Here is an 18656-nt window from a genome sequence, read left to right on the forward strand (position 1 = left end):
AGACTCAAATGAGATTTGTTACCTGCATAGTCCGTGAGCGTCAGCTGTGGCTGTATGGACATGTGGCTCATTTTTCTAACGCTGATCCTGCTCACCAGATTCTCTCAGCGAGGGAGCCTCCTGAGTCGAGGTGGCCAATGGGCCGACCATGTGCCTTGTGGTTGCAGCAGGTTGATCAGCATCTCAAGGAGATGGGGACGGGCCAGGCATCTGCCTGACGGAGGCACATGGCCAGACGGAGGCCCCTGGAGTACCGGAGGAAAGTGGACGCAGCGACGCGCTGCTCCGGCCCATGCTCCCATAGCTGACCTGACCTGACCTGACCTGAAATACATCAATGTGTGCGCCATCCATTGGAAGGACATTAAGTGAGAGGATCTGCCTTTCAGCACTGGTCATTCATTGGTGGATGTTAAATACCTTACCGTGTCTTTCGGAAGGAGAAGGCGAGTTCTCACCGGCTCCATGAACAAATTAGAAATTCCTGCCACATTCCAACGTCAGTCCTAACAAGCTGGGAACCATTCCACCCCAGTCAACATCACAACATGGGAATGATTGAGGTGTTAAAAAAGAAGTGGCAGAAAATTATTGAAAAGCCAAATGAAGTGGAAAGCAATATAATATTAGGCTCCTTTACAAGAGGCATAACAAACTAAAAATACTGGCATGGCTGAAAACTTCAGTCGTTGAAGAGCAGCAACAAAAACTCAAGGTCACAAAAATGGAGCAAATAACAAACAAATGAAAGTTTTTAAATGGAAGTTTTTAAAGTTAAAAAAGGGCTGGAAGGATGGCCTCGAGCAGGGGTTCCCAACCCTTTTTTTTTTTACTGGGGTACAATTTCACATTTTCGTGATCCCACCGAGTACCACTGTACCAAAATTCACCTAAAATAGTGTTTATTTGCGATACAGATACGACAATGGGGAGTTAAACAATACTAACAATTCACAACTATGACATTGAGCAATCTGATCTGAACAAAATAATGATACACTAAGTACCTATTTGATTGTGTAAAATGTCCAGTCAATGGGATGGTTGAGCCTGCTTCTTGCTCACAAGCAGGTCGATGTCAGGCTTTATTTTGGATAAAGCGCACCGAACATCATGTTCAACATCCAGTAGGGATCTTTGTTTTGTTTTTAGAATAACGACTGACGAGAACCCAGCTTCACACAGCCATGTAGATGGGAATACTATGAGCGAATGAATAGCCAGGGCAGCTAGCTTAGGGTAAGACCCCAACATTCCACACCAGAAGTCCGCAAGATTCATCTCGTCAAACTGATTTCGGGCTGTGGAGTCGTTCTGGAGATTAATCAAGCTTTCCTGCAGTCCTGTTCCAGGTGGCAAATCCAATGCATTCATGCGAAATGGGTTGCGAATCATTTTCAGATCCAGTTCCTTGAGATCCGGAAAATAGGAATTTAATTCCTCATCCAAATAAGCGAGGTGATCTTTTACCAGTTGTATGAACTCCCTTGGGGGATTCTTTTCACGCTTCTGAAGAATATCGGCCGTGCAAGAAAACAATACCACCACTCCCGCTTCGACATTCATCTTCCACAGACGGAGTTTTTCCTGAAATCCCTTGACCTTGTCTATGAAGTCAATGATAGTCGCGCCAGTCCCCTGAAGAGACTTGTTCAGGGCATTTAACGGAGAGAAAATGTCGACCAAATAAGCCAGGTGCAATGCCCAGTCGGGGTCGTTCAACGCAGCGACGAAATCGACAGTCTTTGGTTTTCCATCGTTTTCGAAGAATTCACGAAGCTCAGCTTGCAGTTCAAACACGCGCTCCGCCATATTTCCACGGGATAACCATCTCACCTCAGAGTGGAATAAGAGAACTTTATGGTCGGAGTCGAAATCCTCGCAAAGTTTCTTGAAAAGTCGCGAATTGAGAGCCTGGGATTTCACACGGTTCACAATTCTGATCATGGTTGAGAGAACGTCAGTCAATGGCTTGGGGAGCGCCTTGGCTGCAAGTGTGTGGCAGTGGATCGTACAGTGTAGGCCGCGCACTTCAGGAGCAACTGCCTTAACAAGCGTTTGGAAACCTGATCTGCACCCCAAACATAGCTGGAGCACCATCTGTAGTACAGCCTTTCAGATCAACCCATGACAGCCCAACTTGATCAAAGACGGAAGACACCTCTTCAAAAATGTCCTTTGCTTTCGTTGTGGTTTTAAGCGGGCGGCAAAATAGTATTTCATCCTTGAACTTGGCTTTATGCACGTACTGAACGGACACTAACGGTTGGGCACAATTTGCCACGTCAGTTGACTCATCCAATTGCATAGAAAATCCGCATGGAGATGCCTTGATTTCTGCCACCACTTGGTCACGAATATTGGTTGACATTTCTTCAATGCGCCTCTGAACTGTGTTGTTTGACAACGAAAGAGAATTGAGTTTCTTGACACTTTGTTCTCCCAGCATGAGACATACGATATCCTTTGTGGCGGTAAGGATGAGGCTTTCACCGACGGTGTGAGATTTTTTCTGTTCTGCAATTCGCAGTGCAACTAAGTAGGATGTCTTTACGGCTGCCGTGGACTGCTGTTGAAAACTGCCGCTGCCGTCGAAGCGTGCTCCTTTCATGGCATTTTCCTTCCGACGAAAAAAATCATGGTCCTTGTCGCTGTGTTCAGGATGAACAGAATCAAAATGGCGCTTCAATAGACTTGGCTTCATAGATTGATTGCTGAGAACTTTTCCACAAATCACACGCTGTGAAGCTTCGAATTCACCTTTTTGGATGGAAGTGAAGCCTAACTTGAGATAACTCTCCGAATATTTTCGCATTGACATGATGCTGGTGAACGATAACGGTAACAATAAGCCGGGCAATAAGCAATGATGACAGTGTCGCGTGTAGAGACAAAACGAATAATAAGACTTGTGCACAATGGCCGATAACAAACAGCTGTCAGTGTACAGCCGCTTTCGATATAAATTTAATTACTGTGCACAAGCTGCATGAGAGAGAGAGAAGTAAAATAAAAACTGCGTTTAAAAAAAACCAACAAAAAAAAACAAGCACGCTGCCGCGTACCACACTGTGTACCACCGAGAAAGTCCAAATGAACCACCTGTGGTACACGTACCACAGGTTGGGAACCCCTGGCCTCGAGGTACGCACGTTCGCCTCTACAATATCTAGCCTGGGCTTGAATCCTGACCCAGCGATAAATTGTCATACCCATGTTTCACAGACAGGGCGATTCCTCAATATGTGCGCCGTCCCTCGGATGGACGTTAAATGAGAATCTTGTCTGCCGGCATTCGTTGGTGGACGGTAGAGATTCAACGGTGTACTTCGCGAAGGGCAGGTGAGCAACCCCCAGCACCACGAAAAAATTCCGAATTCCTGCCCCAACTACTTAATCAAACATCAGGCTTGGCCAGCCAGTTCATGAAAGACCTGGGCCAAGCTTCTCCCAGCCAACCTCATAAGAATGTGGGAATAATTGTGGCTGTTAAAGAAGAAGAAAAAAAGTGGTTAAAAAAGACAAAGGAACAAGCACGTTATTACAATCAAAGAAGAAACTGCAGAAAGATACACCAGTCTCGGAGGAGTCCAAATGAGAACGTTAAAAAATATGAAATTCTCAGCCTGCGTCAATGAACAAGATATCAGAAACAAATTTCTATATAATGAACCAAATAATGGTCGCAAACGGCTACATCCCCTCACCACTCCAAACAGGATCATTGAAATCAATTTGCAAATTTAAATTGGTGGGCAGCTACGAATTTTGACGAACAATGAAGGTTTTTTTTCAGATGCAGCACAAGACTATGGAGTAGCATCATTGCGGCTGGGGGCACGGCTGTGCCACTGATGCAATGCCCTCTGTCGGTGTTTTATTTTAAATACAAAGTCAAGACTCGTGGAAGAGCTTGAATACTGAATGGATCAGGACGCAACATAACAAAAGGAACAGTAGAATGAGTGAGAGGGGAAACAACAACATCAGTGTTGAGGGACAAAATGCTCATATTTTTTTGAAACATTCAAATTCTGGAATTACATCATCGTTGCCTTCCTGTGAAGAAAACTTACATTCAATAGGATTGGGGAACATGCCCCATACTACTCGAATGTTGATGAACACTCTGTAAACAACACTTCAATGGTCACATCATATGTCTGTTTGGTGACATTTAATGGCTTGCGTGAGCTCCTGATGTAAACATCCCAGATCGTTTACTGTGGACCTGTTTTCAATAAAATGTGTACCGCAACGGGCCCTACACATGACAGAAATGACAACATTCGTGGATAAGTAATCAGTGTACCCCGCAAGCAATGTGTGAAACGGCCAATCAAGGATTTGAAAAAACGTTTACGTTTCTGTATTGCTTCTGAGGAAGATCATTTGAGAGCCAAAGTCTTGAAAGCTTAAACACTAAAGATAGGAGACAATACATACTGTAGTTTGAATGGTAAGCCCGTGAAGAGTATTTGTGCACAATTACTATATTCTTTTTGAAGGAATAAATACAGAAATCACAAAATATTTACATAGCTGCAACGTGTCTGCTTCACCCTGGAGCATAAATAAAACAACCGTTTCATCGAAAACAAAACAAAAAACTCACTTTGTAAACTGCAGAGCTGTGCTATTCTCAAACTTTGTGAAATTTTCATGGATTAAAAAATTAAAATATAATAAAACACACATCAAAATCACATCACAAGTGTTCTTCTGAATAGCGAGAATGTAACAGTTAATATATGAATAAATGTATTGTGGCCTGAAGCTGCCTGCCACAATCAGCCCTTACTGCAAGAATGCCCACGATTAGAGACGTCTAAATCCATCGTCTGCCTTCTGCGAGGCAGCTGCTGAAATTTTTCTCTCACATATGTTCAACCGAGCTGTTTGGCTTTTCCTTCCCCTCTTTGACAGACTTGACTTCCGCTCAGGAGGTTGCAAAATTGTTTGAGTTTCCTGCAAAGTAGTTCCTTGTGGTCCACGTTCTATCCGGTCCCTATAAAGGACACCACCCCATGTCTTCAATTAAACAACATGCATAAACCTTTTATTTTGCTAAATGCACTCATGCCAATGAGCTTGGGCTCAACACCGACATTTTCAGAGTTTGCTCGATCCTCACGGCACACCGAACCAAAATTTACTGCGTCAATGTGTATTATACTTTCAACTACTAGTCATTGGAAGGAAGAGTTGAAAGAATTATTTTTAAAAAAAATTAAAGGCCCAAACTTTTATTTCGCATGAGCGAGACACTTGCCCCTGCATTGATGAACAGAGGCACGTTATTTTCAGCTCGATGTTGTAAAGAGTGACACAAAATTCCTGATCGAGGCTCTTCAGACATGATGACCTCTTGTTGCTCTTGATAAGTGAGAATACAACAGTAACTTGTAATCAATAAAACACAGTGATGTTCTTCATTTTCCTCTAATTATGAAAGAACCGTGGCTCATTTTTGGACTTTGTCATGGCACGCTAGTTGAGAAGCACTGTCTTCAGAAGTCATTTTTAAATTCCTCGTTTGATCTGGTAGTGAATATCTTCCATGCTCTGATTCGGCTGTTGTAATGTAATTCTAACCATCTTTTGCAGGCCCATACCCAGGGAGGGGAGGGGGGGATCTGGTGCGTATGCACCCCACCCCCTCCAAAAATCAGAGCACCACATTTTTAGAAGCATTCTTTTTCGTCAGGCGAATTCTCAAGAAGGCGGCAACAACAAAGACAAAAGATAAAATAAAACGTGAAGGCCTTCCTTAATTACGTCTGACTTGTAACCTGCACAATCTACGTAATCTTGCCTTAACTTAACCCTGTCTCTTTATTGGTTACTGTGTTTCACTGAACACTTGTGTTAATGCACCTTCAATGTAAAAGCCAATCCCATTCAAGTTTTTATGCTGCGGGCAATCTGGGCATGCATGATATCTGATGACACCGGTGCAAAGCACGTGGAGAATGAATCATGCATGGCGGGAGAGGAAGGAAACGAGCCAAACAGTTAATATCCAGGGGTCAGCAACCTGTGGCTCGCGAGCTACACCTGGCTCATCGATGATCCCATTGTGGCTCGCAGAGCCTCAGTTTGTCAGTGCAAATGTACATTGTTATGATTTCTTATCGAACTTGCAGAGCCTCAGTTTATCGGTGCAAATGCACATTGTTACGAATTCTTATCGGACTAGCATCTGTTTTGGGTTCTTATCTCGACCAAGTATCCAATGTCTGTTATGATTTCAGATTCCGGGCGAGAATCCACTTTTTCTATCATGGGTTCTTATCGATCGAGACCCCGATTTCATATTATGGGTGTATATCCAGCTGAACCTCTAATTTGTTTTATGGGTTCATCCTGGACGAGCCCCTTCTATTCAGTGCTGCCTCCGTGCACTGAAGAGAGTACCATGCTACCACATGTCGGAGTGGCGACCCATCCAGGATTGTACCCAATAGCCAAGGAGACTGCTTAGGCAGCACTAATGCTCTGCACAGGGTATGGTCCCAATGGATGGATGGATGGATATGCATAATGTGCAAATCAAAGGCAAATATGCTACCGATGCTCAAGTAAATAAAAATTATTGGTCTTTCTTTTACCCCGAAAGATAAAAGGTCAATCATTTTTCAGTCTTTATACCATACAGTATAATCCATGCTCTTACCACAACTGTTGCTTTTCTCTGAGAGTGGCACGGGTGAGTAGGAATGGTCTACCAGAGATGATGTGCTGCTCGCTACCGATCGCATTCTTTCCACAGAAGGAATCGTGCTAGCAACAGACCGCGGCCGTCCAACCGAAGGAGCTGCATGGGTCACAGACCGTGGCCGTCCTACCGAAAGAACCTCACTGGTCACAGACCGTGGCCGTTCCACCGAAGGAGTCGCACTGGTCACAGACCGTGGCCGTTCCACCGAAGGAACCACACTGGTCACGGTCCGCAGTTGTTCCACCGAAGGAGCCGCACTGGTCACGGACCGCGGCCGTTCCACTGAAGGAGCCGCACTGGTCATGGACTGTGGCTGTTCCACCGAAAGAACCGCACTGTCCACGGACCATGGCCGTTCCACTGAATGAGCAACACTGGTCATGGTCCGCAGTCGTTCCACTGAAGGAGCCGCACTGGTCACAGACCGCAGCCGTTCCACCGAAGGAGCCGCACTGGTCACGGACCGTGGCCATTCCACTGAAGGAACCGCGTTGGGCACAGAATGTGGCAAATTGACTGAAAGAGTCATGGTGGACACAGACTGCTGTAATCCAGGCAAAGAAGTGGCACTGGTCCCAGACTTCATCCATTCCATTGAAGGAGTTGTTTTATCATCTGAAAGCTGTTTGAACAATAGACACAAAGTTAGCAGAAGATTTCTCCTCCACACCTCTGCCCCCCCACTCCCAACCAACCAACCACCACATCTCCATCATGCATATCAGACTGAGCCAATAATCTTTATTCACTCCTTGCTTTAGTATGTAAAAATAAGGCAAGAATGAGAAGAAAATGTAAAACACAAACAGTACAAAACACAAACCCTGTCAAAAAAGAAAGCTTTAAGGATAACTGACATCTACTACTTGGCTGTTGGGAGTAATAAGGTTGCACTTCCACACATTCTAAGTGGTATTACAACAATATTGCAGGTCCAATTTAAGTGTTGCATATTGGTCATTGTTGGTAGTTTAAAAAAACAAGTGGCTTCATTTTTTTCAGCAATGCTTTGCAATGGTGGTCTAAAGCAGAGCACTGAGAGTTAATTTTGATGGGACATTCAATTTGGGCAACATGGGAATTAGCAGACATGAATACCACTGCCAGTATGGTCTGAATAAATCAAAATTGCTTAAAAGGTATGACAAGGGTGGAGTTGAGTAATGTAACGCAAAATGTGATTTCTGTTTAATTACTCAAGCAAACTAATAATATGTTTAAGTTTTGTATCAAATACAGATGACTGTTTCATTTGGTATCAAATTCATTGGACGATCCATTATTCAAAGTAAAATACAGAGGTATTTAACAACAAATGTGTTTGCCAATGTAGAGATGTTCGGCACCAAAGAACAATCCAGTGTCTCCCAAAAATTATTTTTGTTTCAAATGATAATATTACGAATAAATGATAATATTTTTCGTCATTTATTCACTATTCTGTATGATACTGTATGTGCCAACTACTTACCCCTCTTTTTCTGATTATCTTCATCTCTTCCTGCAAAACAGATATCTGTTCATTGAGGAGATCGATCTCTTGGTTCTTCTCCTCCAATAAAGCAATTGGCAGCCCCAATATGTCTGAGCTGACGTTTGAAGAAGTTTGGCTGCTCTGAGTCCTCAAGCTGTCAATCTCGTCCTGAGATTAAAATGATTACCAAGTGGGCACAATCAATCAAGGTATTCTTGCATTCACGGCTTATTTTACACTGAAAACAAACAAACAAACAAACAAAAAATCTCAATTGCAGCCTCCCTTATGCTTCCATGTGCCGACCAATTTTGAAAAGCAAATGAACTTTAACAATGAATGTATCCTTTTAATATTCACTTGGTGGAAAACATTACACAGTCCATTGAGATTTGCAAACATTCAAATACATTCATTCTCAGCAATGGATCATATACAGGTGACTGGAACTTTGCTCGATGAACAGCATTACCGGTGCTACTATAAAACAGGTTATGTTCGAGTTTATAGCAGAAGCAAAGAACAGCCACGGACCTGAAGTTTCAGGTTTTCTTCCTTCATTTCCTTGAGACGCATATTCATTGCATCACCCTCTTCGGCCAGAGACAGCTTCTCAATCTCCTTTTGCTGAAGTTCATTCCGCAAACTCTCCAGCTGTGTCACAACACCACGAGTAAAGTTTAGCTGCGATTTAATGTGAGAAAACAGATGAACCCTTGGAAAGCTTCGTGGCCACAGCAGAGCAAAGTTTTTATCTGGGAAAAAAATTCAACCCCGGTGAATTGCAACTTGTGCGGCAATTTTATAATTGTGTGGCGCATGCATACAGGGACATCTAATAATTTATTGAAAAGCAACAGCTATTCCTAAGCATTGTGTTAACATTGAAAGGATGTTGCAAGTCAGAGTATAATTGGAGAAGTGTCTTTGTGCTTGTTTGTTTTCAATGCACTTCTGAACCACTGGACGGATTAAGTTGAAAACTACGAGTTATACTCGGGTTGTGCAACTAAGGTTTTACATGGTAATAAATATTCATAGACCCGGGAATTAGGGGTGTGGGGAGGACCACAATTCTCTTGATGTAAATAGGAAAGGCGTAGCACCAATCCTGGTAGGAAGGGGGTGTTGCCAGTCACACAAAAATACAGAAATTCTGGAGGAACTATCCCATCTGAAAGGATGGGTTATTCGTAAGTGAGACCAATTCTATAACAACCTACTGTATACTAAACCCTATCTTAATTGTAAACTTGGAAATAGTTGGTTTGCTAAAGTAAGAACCTTATTAACCCTTGAAGCCTGGTGGCCATTTTACCAGCCGCTATTCAAACTTCCACATTCCCGAGTGGCCGGATTTTTCTCCAGGGAGCTCAGGGTGGGGGAGCCAAAAATCCAAGGAGCTCAGAGTTCAAAGGGTTCAATTGTAAGCAATTGATGTTTTCCGACTGCCGGATCATCAGCTGAGCTCCGTTCTCCATTGAGGTTTTGACCCTTCCCTCACCACTCAGAACCTTTCATTTTGATCCTTATAGTCCAGAACACACATAACCGTGCTTTGACATGTTTGAGTTAAATTCCCAAACTGACTGTAAACCGTTGGAGAGGTGCTTCACAGAGAGTGCAACGCATCAGTGAGTTTGCCGTCCTCAGATGAGATGTGAAGTAAAGGACACTTTTGCCAGCATTTATTGCTGGTGAACGACAAATGTGACACAATGTCTTCCGATAAAGACTCGCCAAGTTATCAGTAACACCCTTGACAAATTAATGGCTGAAGCAGGTTCTTTCTTTCTTCTTTTTTTCTACAAGGTTTAAGGCTAGATGAGAAGCTACAACACAAATTATACACTTTTGGACAAATGTATTCAAGACAACACCAGACTCGACTTCTGACAGAGTCTTGAGGAAAGTGACGTCTCTTCACAGAGCACGATGGGTTGGTAGCAACGGCACCATCTTTATGCAATCACTTTTTGTCTCCGCATTCAGGGGGCAATCAAGGAGAGATTTTGTCCTTCCCATGCATAACAACCTACGAGCATACTCTATCTTTTAACTGCTGAGCATTAAAAAACAAGGAAGCAGCACGTACCAATTTTAAAGCCTTTCATATATTGACTCTGCCAGGGATGGAATCGAACCTCTGACCTCCCAGATGTTCTAACCATAAGGTCTGGTGTGCCAAACGTCAAGCCTGGCCAGCAGGTACATAACAGACTCTTTCCAACTTTACGTACCACCGGTCATATTTTCCAGATTACTTTATATTATTGCGGTTCTGTAAAACTGGTACTCCCCCGAGTCAATGGCACCCAGCCTATAGCGGTCCCAAGACAGTTATTTCATTTGTATTTCTTTAGTTAGCCCTTTCCATATGTCTAGTGAGTAAATGGGGAAAGATGCATTGCGTAGGGCTTTTGGTTAGGTCTTCAATCCTCTATTCTTTCCTTTATTTCATTTCTTTACCTTACTCTATCTTATATGGAAAACAAAGCAAGCACGCATGCAGTTTGATGGTGATGCCGAGAGTGCGAGGAGACACAGCGAAGTTCATTTGCATACGTGCACCATTTTCCGTTCAAACTGCACGCCAAAATCCAACTGCCACCTCACCTCAGACGCTTATTATGCTCACCACAATGATGCAACACTTACCATAACCATTCCATACATCTTATAAAAATCCCAACAACCTACGTCCATGCTTTCACCACAAACGACACGACGACGAACATCTATCCCAACCTCTTCACCGCAATGCCACAATCTACGACCACCTACCCCAACCTCTTCACCACAAATACCACAACGCTATTCTCAGCTTCCTATAACTGCCATTAACCCCTTGGATGCTCACCACAGTCTCGGACGATGCCAAAGGAACAAGGACAATGAGAATCGGGGTGTTTGTGACTCGAAGCACAAGATGTGCTGGGGTTCCATCCATGCTTAAATGGAGTCCAGCACACATTTGGGCCTGGAGAGCGCTTCTGAAGACTCTCGCCGAATGGTAATTATGGAACTCCGACATGTGGCGCAGTGCGAGGGCGAATCAAGTCATTTTCGATTCCGAAGTCTGGCAGGGCGAGGCGACGGCACGGGGGACTGCTATGTGCCAACGGGGGAGCTCGGAAACACCAATAGGATCATTTGATCCGATTCTTATCCCCTTCTTCGCTCAGGCCCCATAAAAGGAGCAATTTGGCTTGATCTCCATCTCTCCCCCTATTTCTCTCCCTCGCCCAAGCTCTCTCTCTCTCCCTCTCTCTCTCTCTCTCTCTCTCTCTCTCTCTCTCTCTCTCTCTCTCTCTCTCTCTCTCTCTCTCTCTCTCTCTCTCTCTCTCTCTCTCCCTCTCTCCTTTATCCAAGCTCTCTCTCTCTCCTTCGCCCAAGCTCTCTCTTTCTCCCTATCTCCTTCGCCCAAGCTCTCTATCTCTCTCTCTCTGTGTCTCAGCTCCACGAGGCAGTCACCCAAGAACTCTCCAGCATCCGAGGGAAATCTCTCCACAAGTCAGTGTGACCAAGAGGAGAGGGCGGAGCAGCCAAGCGAGATCGCGGTGGAGCAAGCGATTGCCAGAACGGGGCCGGAGCACCCCCAAGTCATCAATGCCCAGTTTGGGCTGGCTGTATCCAGCAGCCAACATTGACATTTACAGACCCTTACACAACTCCGTTAAAGTCATCTCTCATGCATCTTCTCTCCCATCTATGTCTCGTCCTCTGTGGATGCACAAGAGCAATTGGTGAGGGCAAGTCCCGAACAACCGTACTTTTCAGAGCAACCTCATTGACTCAAACCTCTCACACTTTCCTATTACGCCATGCCACACGACACATGCACCTCTCACGACCCGACCATCGACAACTTCTCCCCCCCCCCCTTCCTAAGCAATTGGGTTGCTCTGGTCCGCCGACCGTGCCAGGTACCATGAGGTCACTTCACAACTGTCTCTTTCTGGACTACCTCTAATTTTCCTCGGGTGTGTGTGGGTGTGGGTGTGTGTGTGTGTGTGTGTGTGTGTGTGTGTGTGTGTGTGTGTGTGTTGGTGCCTGTCATGTATAATGTAAGTTAAGACTGTATAAGTTTATTGGGGTAAATCTGCAGTGTGTCTTCTTTTGTGAATATTGCATTTCGTTTGTTGCACCCATTGATTCCTTGCTTTCCCATGCTGTACAGCAACCCATTTGTTGCATCAGCTGTTGCATCAGAATCAACCCATTACTGTGCCACATAATTTTTCTTACCTTGTTATAAATAAATTTTCTTTGTTGTAAATGTACCCAGCTCGTTTTTGTCTTGTCCTCCATTGGTCCAGCACGGTCTGCACATTAGCATAGCCAGGAAGTTATACCCCCAAAGTCTGCTTATTAGCCGGTGCGTACTTGGCAGCTCCGCTCGTCTACACCTGATATGGTAAATAGCGTGTTCCCAGTTGAACAGTAGTCGGACAGAGGACACTGGGTCATGTGGTCAAATTATTGTCATTCGTGGTCGATTAGCAACCCGCCGCGACACAAACATATTCCTGTGCAACGGCCTGCAATTCCCAGCGAGTCCGGGGAGAACCCAGGGATATCTCCTCCCTCATAGTACTCCCCACGACCCCAGCACCGCAACAATATAAAATCAAAACAATCAAAATGAAATGAGAAGACTGAAGTTTGCAGAACAGCCCTCAACTCTCCACTCCCCAAAATAATTCTGTCTAAAAAATAAAACTTACATTCTTAAGCCAGTCCCACCTGCCGAGATTGCAGTTCTATTTCTGCTCGAGTTTGACGCAATAGCTGATCAAGTTGATCATCCTGTTCACCCTGATTTTGGCCTTGTGGTAACAGCTGCTGTTTTTGTTTATCCAGCCTCGCCTGAAGTCCCGTGATCTGCAGCAGGTTCTCACACTGCTGTTCTTGCAAACTCTCTTTGTCCTAAGAGAAACCATTGAATGTATCAGGCATTACTGCTAAACAATCTTTTCTGTCGATGAAATTAGAAAAGAAAAACAAAAATAAACAGTTAGTGGTGAAACCAAAGTTCTTGAACAGTTATACAAATTCCCACCTGTTGAAGGTCCTCGATGGCCCTGTGTTGTCTATCGAGGTCCTGTTGGAGCTGCTGCTGTACCTGCCTGCTCTTTGTATATTCCTGCTGGAATTGTGAAAACTCGCCCTGGAGTGCATGCAGTGCTTCTTCAGCGAGCAGTTTTCCTTGCACCAGCTCCCTCCAGCGCTCAGCTCCATTCTTCAGTTGTTCCTCCAGCTCTGTCAGCTTCAGTACACCACAAAAAATTAACTGTGCCAAGCTGCAGATCACTATAACTGACAACGTTCCAAAACAAACATGATCTATTTAATAAAGTACAATCAACTCTGCTAACAAAAACCCACTTCAACTGCTTAAACCAGTATAAATGAGTTATTGTGATGTTGGCCTTTATAGCATTCTCATGTGAACCTCTTGGCTCATCATTTAAAAGAGTAGACACCACAAGGTTTCTCCATTACATATTACCCATGTAAAAGTACATTTTACAAGACAACAAGTCTGAAGACGACGATGGTTCACGAGCGGTATTTGATGATGTAGATTGTTTCAGAAGTCAAGGATGAGTCAATGTGATAATGCTTGACCAAGTTATAAAAATGATCAACATGATGTGGTACGAGTGACAGGTTATTAGCTGCAAGATGTCGAAAACCCGGTTTCGTTCAACAACTTTCAAAATTTGACCTTTGCATTACCTTTAAAGGTCACAAAACAATGTTGTGGACATTAAAATAAGGAAACAGGATGAGTGCTATAGCTTATTGGAGTTAGTTCGTCGAAGAAGGTCGAAAACCCGGTTCAATTCCCACAACTTTGAAAATTTGACCTTTGTGACCTTTAAAGGTCAAAGGTCAAGGATTATGACCTTTAGTGCAAAACTTTCTCTGGAACATTCCAGGAAAAATATAACGTCATATAGGCTATATGGCATTTCGCACTCATCGGATTATCCATACTTTGATGAAATCAGCGTAAAAACAAACTTGAAGGGGGCACCACGGGCAAGGTGTTCGAGATAGAGCAAAATGGTTTCAAGACTTTAGGTGGGGAATGACCTCAAGATTATGCATAAAAAATATTGTCATCAAAGCTCTCAAAGTTTGGGCGGTCGTATGATTTTTATGTCAAAATTCGCAATTTTCTAAGTACGTGACCTTGTGACCTTGAGACGAAAATGAAAAATCGAGCTCCATGGGGCTATACAGGTGCCATTGGACGAACCAAATACCGAAACCACTGCCAGATTCGACAAACCCCCGAGGAGAAGATGCAAATTGAAATCGGCTACCCCCTAAAAACACAATTCGCAATTTTCTAAGTTCGTGACCTTGTGGCCTTGACCTTGGAACGAAAATGAAAAAAAATCGAGCTCTGTGGGGCTATGCAGGTGCCATTGGGCTAACCAAATACCGAAACCTCTGCCAGATTCGACAAACCCCTCGGAGAAGATTTATGTCAAAATTTGCAATTTTCTAAGTTCATGACCTTGTGACCTTGACCTTGGGCCAAAAATGAAAAATCGAGCTCCGTGGGGCTATGCGGGTGCCATTGGGCTAAACAAATACCGAAACCCCTGTCAGATTCGACAAACCCCCTAGGAGAAGATGCAAATTGAAATTGGCTACCCCCTAAAAACACATGTTTTTTTGTGGCGCGGCTCCGCCCATAATGGGCGCACCACGCCCATTTTCAGGAGAGCACAACTAGATCATGATATAAACCTCCCACCAAAATTTTGTCAGGATCGGATCAAAACCCATGGAGCTATGCTCGGGACAGACAGAGAGACATACAGACAGACAGAGAGACATACAGACAGACAGACAGACAGACACACAACAATAACGAATATAGTGGTCACTTATTTTTTTCGTGAACCAATATGGTTGTATTTTGAGCTCAGCCATTTTACAATCACTTCACACTGAAGAGAAAGAGGAATTTTCATCAGCCATTTTATCAAAAGCTAATCGGACTCATAGCTCGCAGAAGGAAATTATAATATTGCACGATGTGTGATGTATTGTACATTTTCAGTTTATGAACAAGGTCACAAGTTGAAACATAGGGACAATACCCCTGGGTGCTCACCTGGAGGTGGCTGGATAAGATAACCAGGGAGCCACTGATAGGCATGGGTGACCCACAAAATATGTAATGGAGAAGAAAGGAAATACCTATGGATTTTTTTTTAATGCCATGAACAAACTTTGGTACATCACAGGTGATCAAGGTTGTGGTCAAGTTTCATCGAAATTGTGTGTAGTTTCTGAGAAGAAAGCAAATACCTATTTTGGGGGGGACAACCGCCGTAGACCCCTTTCGGGCCTGTTTTTTTTAATGCCATGAACAAACTTTGGTACACACACGGTCATGAATGTTGTGGTAAAGTTTCAGCAAAATCCTATGTGTAGTTTCAAAGAAGAAGTTGAAAGTATTTGTAAACAGACGGACGGACAGACGGCGCGCCATCCCATAAGCTTCCCGGAACTGTTTCAGGTGAGCTAAAAATTACTCATTATAAAATACAGGTGTACTTAATAAGAATTTAAAATGTGTTTAATATTTAATCACCAACATGAAAACACGACATTGACCAAACACATTCGGCTCTTCATTGGATGGTTACAATACCAAGATAATAGAAGCTTAGTGTATTTGACCCTGCTCTTTTGCTTGGCACACAAAAGGACATTCAGGAACAGAGATGAGCCAGTTACTGCTCTTTTCAACCACTTCCATGCCTTAATGGATACCAAGTCTACTGATCAAGCAATATGCTTCATGAATGGGAGGACTTAAAAACCCTGATGATCAAGAAAAGGGTCCTCCAAACAAAATGGATCCACAACAAAAACTGCACACCGCCTGGGTATGTGAAAAGGTGTTTGGCTTATTTCGTAAGTAAAAGTTGGTGCGTATATAATGATTTGTTTTAAAAAATAATAACAAAAACAATGTGGTTGCACTCTGTGTGTGCAAGATTTAAAAAAAATATATTAATATGACCCCTGAAATCGAATTAAAGATTCATGTATGGCAAAACTAGATTCATTCAAGGCAAGTTTTCAAAACAGTCTCAAACAACCCAGTTCATGGAGTGACTCATGGAGCAAAAACAAATACTTTGCACCCTTAAGACCCTTTTACACCTTTTTAGACCCATTAGACTCCTGAAGACCTTTACACCCTTTAAACCACTGAGAAACTTTGACCCTCAGACCTTTTAGACCAATTACACACTTTAGACCATAACTACTATTGGAGAATACCCTTTGGATCTTCAGAACTCTTTAAGACCCTTTTAGACTGTGGAGCCCCCATGGACCTGTTAGACACCTTTAGACACACACCACACAAACATCTCTGGAGTCTTCTTACAATACACAGACTATACTTTTTTCAGCAAGTAATGCGCCAAGTCCACCCACACGGAAGGTGGGTACTCTGCTTGGGTGAACAAAATTTGCTCTTTCTAGTTTTATAACTGATTTTTGAAGAACAGACAATGACAGAGAAGAGAGGCATGGAAGGGAGGTAGGATAGGTACTCACTTGTGTTTCTGAAACAGCATTCTAAAACGGAGAAAAGAAAAACTTTCAAAAACAATGTCAAAACACAACAGACACAACCAATAAACATTCACATGTATCGGAATAATTTTCTGCTCGATAAAAGTTGAACTTGTGATATCACTGCAAGTCATTGATCAAAATTGCATTATTGGTAGCGCTGTGAAGGAGTGCTAAAGAAGGTTAGCTGGGAATGTGCTGCTTACCAGGAGGCTAGTCAGTCCTTTTGCACACTGGGGTGGTCCCTCAAGCCTACACACAACTTGTTGCAAGTTGGCTCGTTCAGTCTCCTGTTCATCTATCCGAAACTGTGCACAATAATATCGCACTTCTTGTGGAAGATCTTTCCATCCACATGTGAAAGATTACATTAAAACCCATGAACAAAACAAATTCACACACAATATACATATCCACTTGACACAAAATTGGTCAAGAAAGCAGATAGTAAAAGCAAGAAGGGCACTGCTCGGCGTCACATCATCGGCAGATATGCCTCCTCCCATATTATTGCATCATTAAACATACTTGTACCAAGTTTGATTTAAATCCCTGAACCCAGATTCAAAATATTAAATAATTCTGACCATGCATCTGATCAAGTTGAAATTCAAAACAGACATTCCCGATGTCTATTCTGTAAGGGATTCCGATTGCAAATCCCGCTGCTGCCTTGTAGGGTATGTCTCTTTAGACAAAGGCTAGACCCACAGTTGATACTGTGGTGGCATCAGGAAGGGCATCCGGACACAAAAACATTCCTCAAACATGCCTTTTGGCGAAATGGGGACCTGAGTTTGTGCTTCTCCAACTGAGTTAGTTGCCATGGTGACACTGGGCAGTGTTGCTGCATTGTCCAGAGGGTACAGGGTGTGTCTTAACAGGTTGGCACTTACCACCTGATAGTACAGTAACCCAAACCCAGTAGTAGCATACTGGGAGGCTGCTCTATCAGCAGTTGAATAATACGTAATCTGCTTTTGTGTCACGTCGTGCACCGGTGGGTCACTGAAGCGGGCTGGGGTGGGTCACCCACGAGGCCACTGGATTGCTGATGTTGCGGCATCAGATCATGTAAGCACGCTGATGTCTGGGGTTGCTGTGACATAAACTACGGGGGGTGGCTTTCATACTCAGATTCCCTCACTTTCCTGTACTCGACTATTGACGTTTCACATCGATTAATGAAGCAGTTAAAAGAGAAATAATTTCTTAAAATATTTTCATTCAATCCAATATAGCTGCCAGACCATGTGACCAATTAATTATTAGTGAACACCCTGGTATCCCCCAGGCTTGGGGAACATGTGGGTGAAGTTTCCCCTCAAACTGTCAAGCCATTCTGGAGAGGAAATTTTTGAAAGGTTAATTCTTCAAAAAATCATAGCTGCCAAACCGTGTGACCGATGATGTCATAAGTGGAGAACTTATTGTTCCTCATGGATAGGCGATCATACCTGTAAAGTTTCACCTCAATCTGTTCAGCTGTTTCGGAGAACAAGATTTTTCAAGGTTTATATGTTAAAAACAACATGGCTGCCGAACCACATGACCAATGACATCAATTTTTTCTCCCCATACAATTGAGCCCGAGGTGACCCTCAAAAATTTTCATACTGATCGGATAAAGCGTTTGACGTGTGCAATGATGTCATGACTTAACCACCTATTACATTATCAAAAAAATTACACAAGTTTCACATTGGGAGAACTTCACGTGTGCCAAGTTTCAATTTTTTTTCCCATGGAGCGGTTTCAGAGATACAGAGGTCCAAAGTTTTTCCTTTTTTCCAACATGACTGCCACACCAGGTGACCGATGACTTCATAATTATCATTAAAA

The 18656-nt window shown here is 43.3% G+C and overlaps 1 protein-coding gene across 4 annotated transcripts in view; it reads right to left on the reverse strand.

The window, feature by feature from the left end:
* Positions 1-18656, reverse strand: part of LOC147022022 (uncharacterized) — a 126161-nt gene that overhangs the window by 34953 nt on the left and 72552 nt on the right. For all 4 annotated transcript variants that reach the window (XM_085892574.1, XM_085892573.1, XM_085892572.1 and 1 more), the window contains 7 exons: positions 17021-17122; positions 16797-16817; positions 13258-13464; positions 12942-13124; positions 8730-8849; positions 8193-8363; positions 6677-7343 (listed from right to left, as the gene is read on the reverse strand). In XM_085892574.1, the coding sequence (XP_085748700.1) occupies positions 6677-7343; positions 8193-8363; positions 8730-8849; positions 12942-13124; positions 13258-13464; positions 16797-16817; positions 17021-17122 (1471 nt within the window). The remainder of the gene's footprint in view (positions 1-6676; positions 7344-8192; positions 8364-8729; positions 8850-12941; positions 13125-13257; positions 13465-16796; positions 16818-17020; positions 17123-18656) is intronic.

This window comes from Eptatretus burgeri, chromosome 8 (genome assembly GCF_056783735.1).
Source record: "Eptatretus burgeri isolate ZD-2024b chromosome 8, Ebu_testis_v1, whole genome shotgun sequence".
Lineage (NCBI taxonomy): Eukaryota > Metazoa > Chordata > Myxini > Myxiniformes > Myxinidae > Eptatretus > Eptatretus burgeri.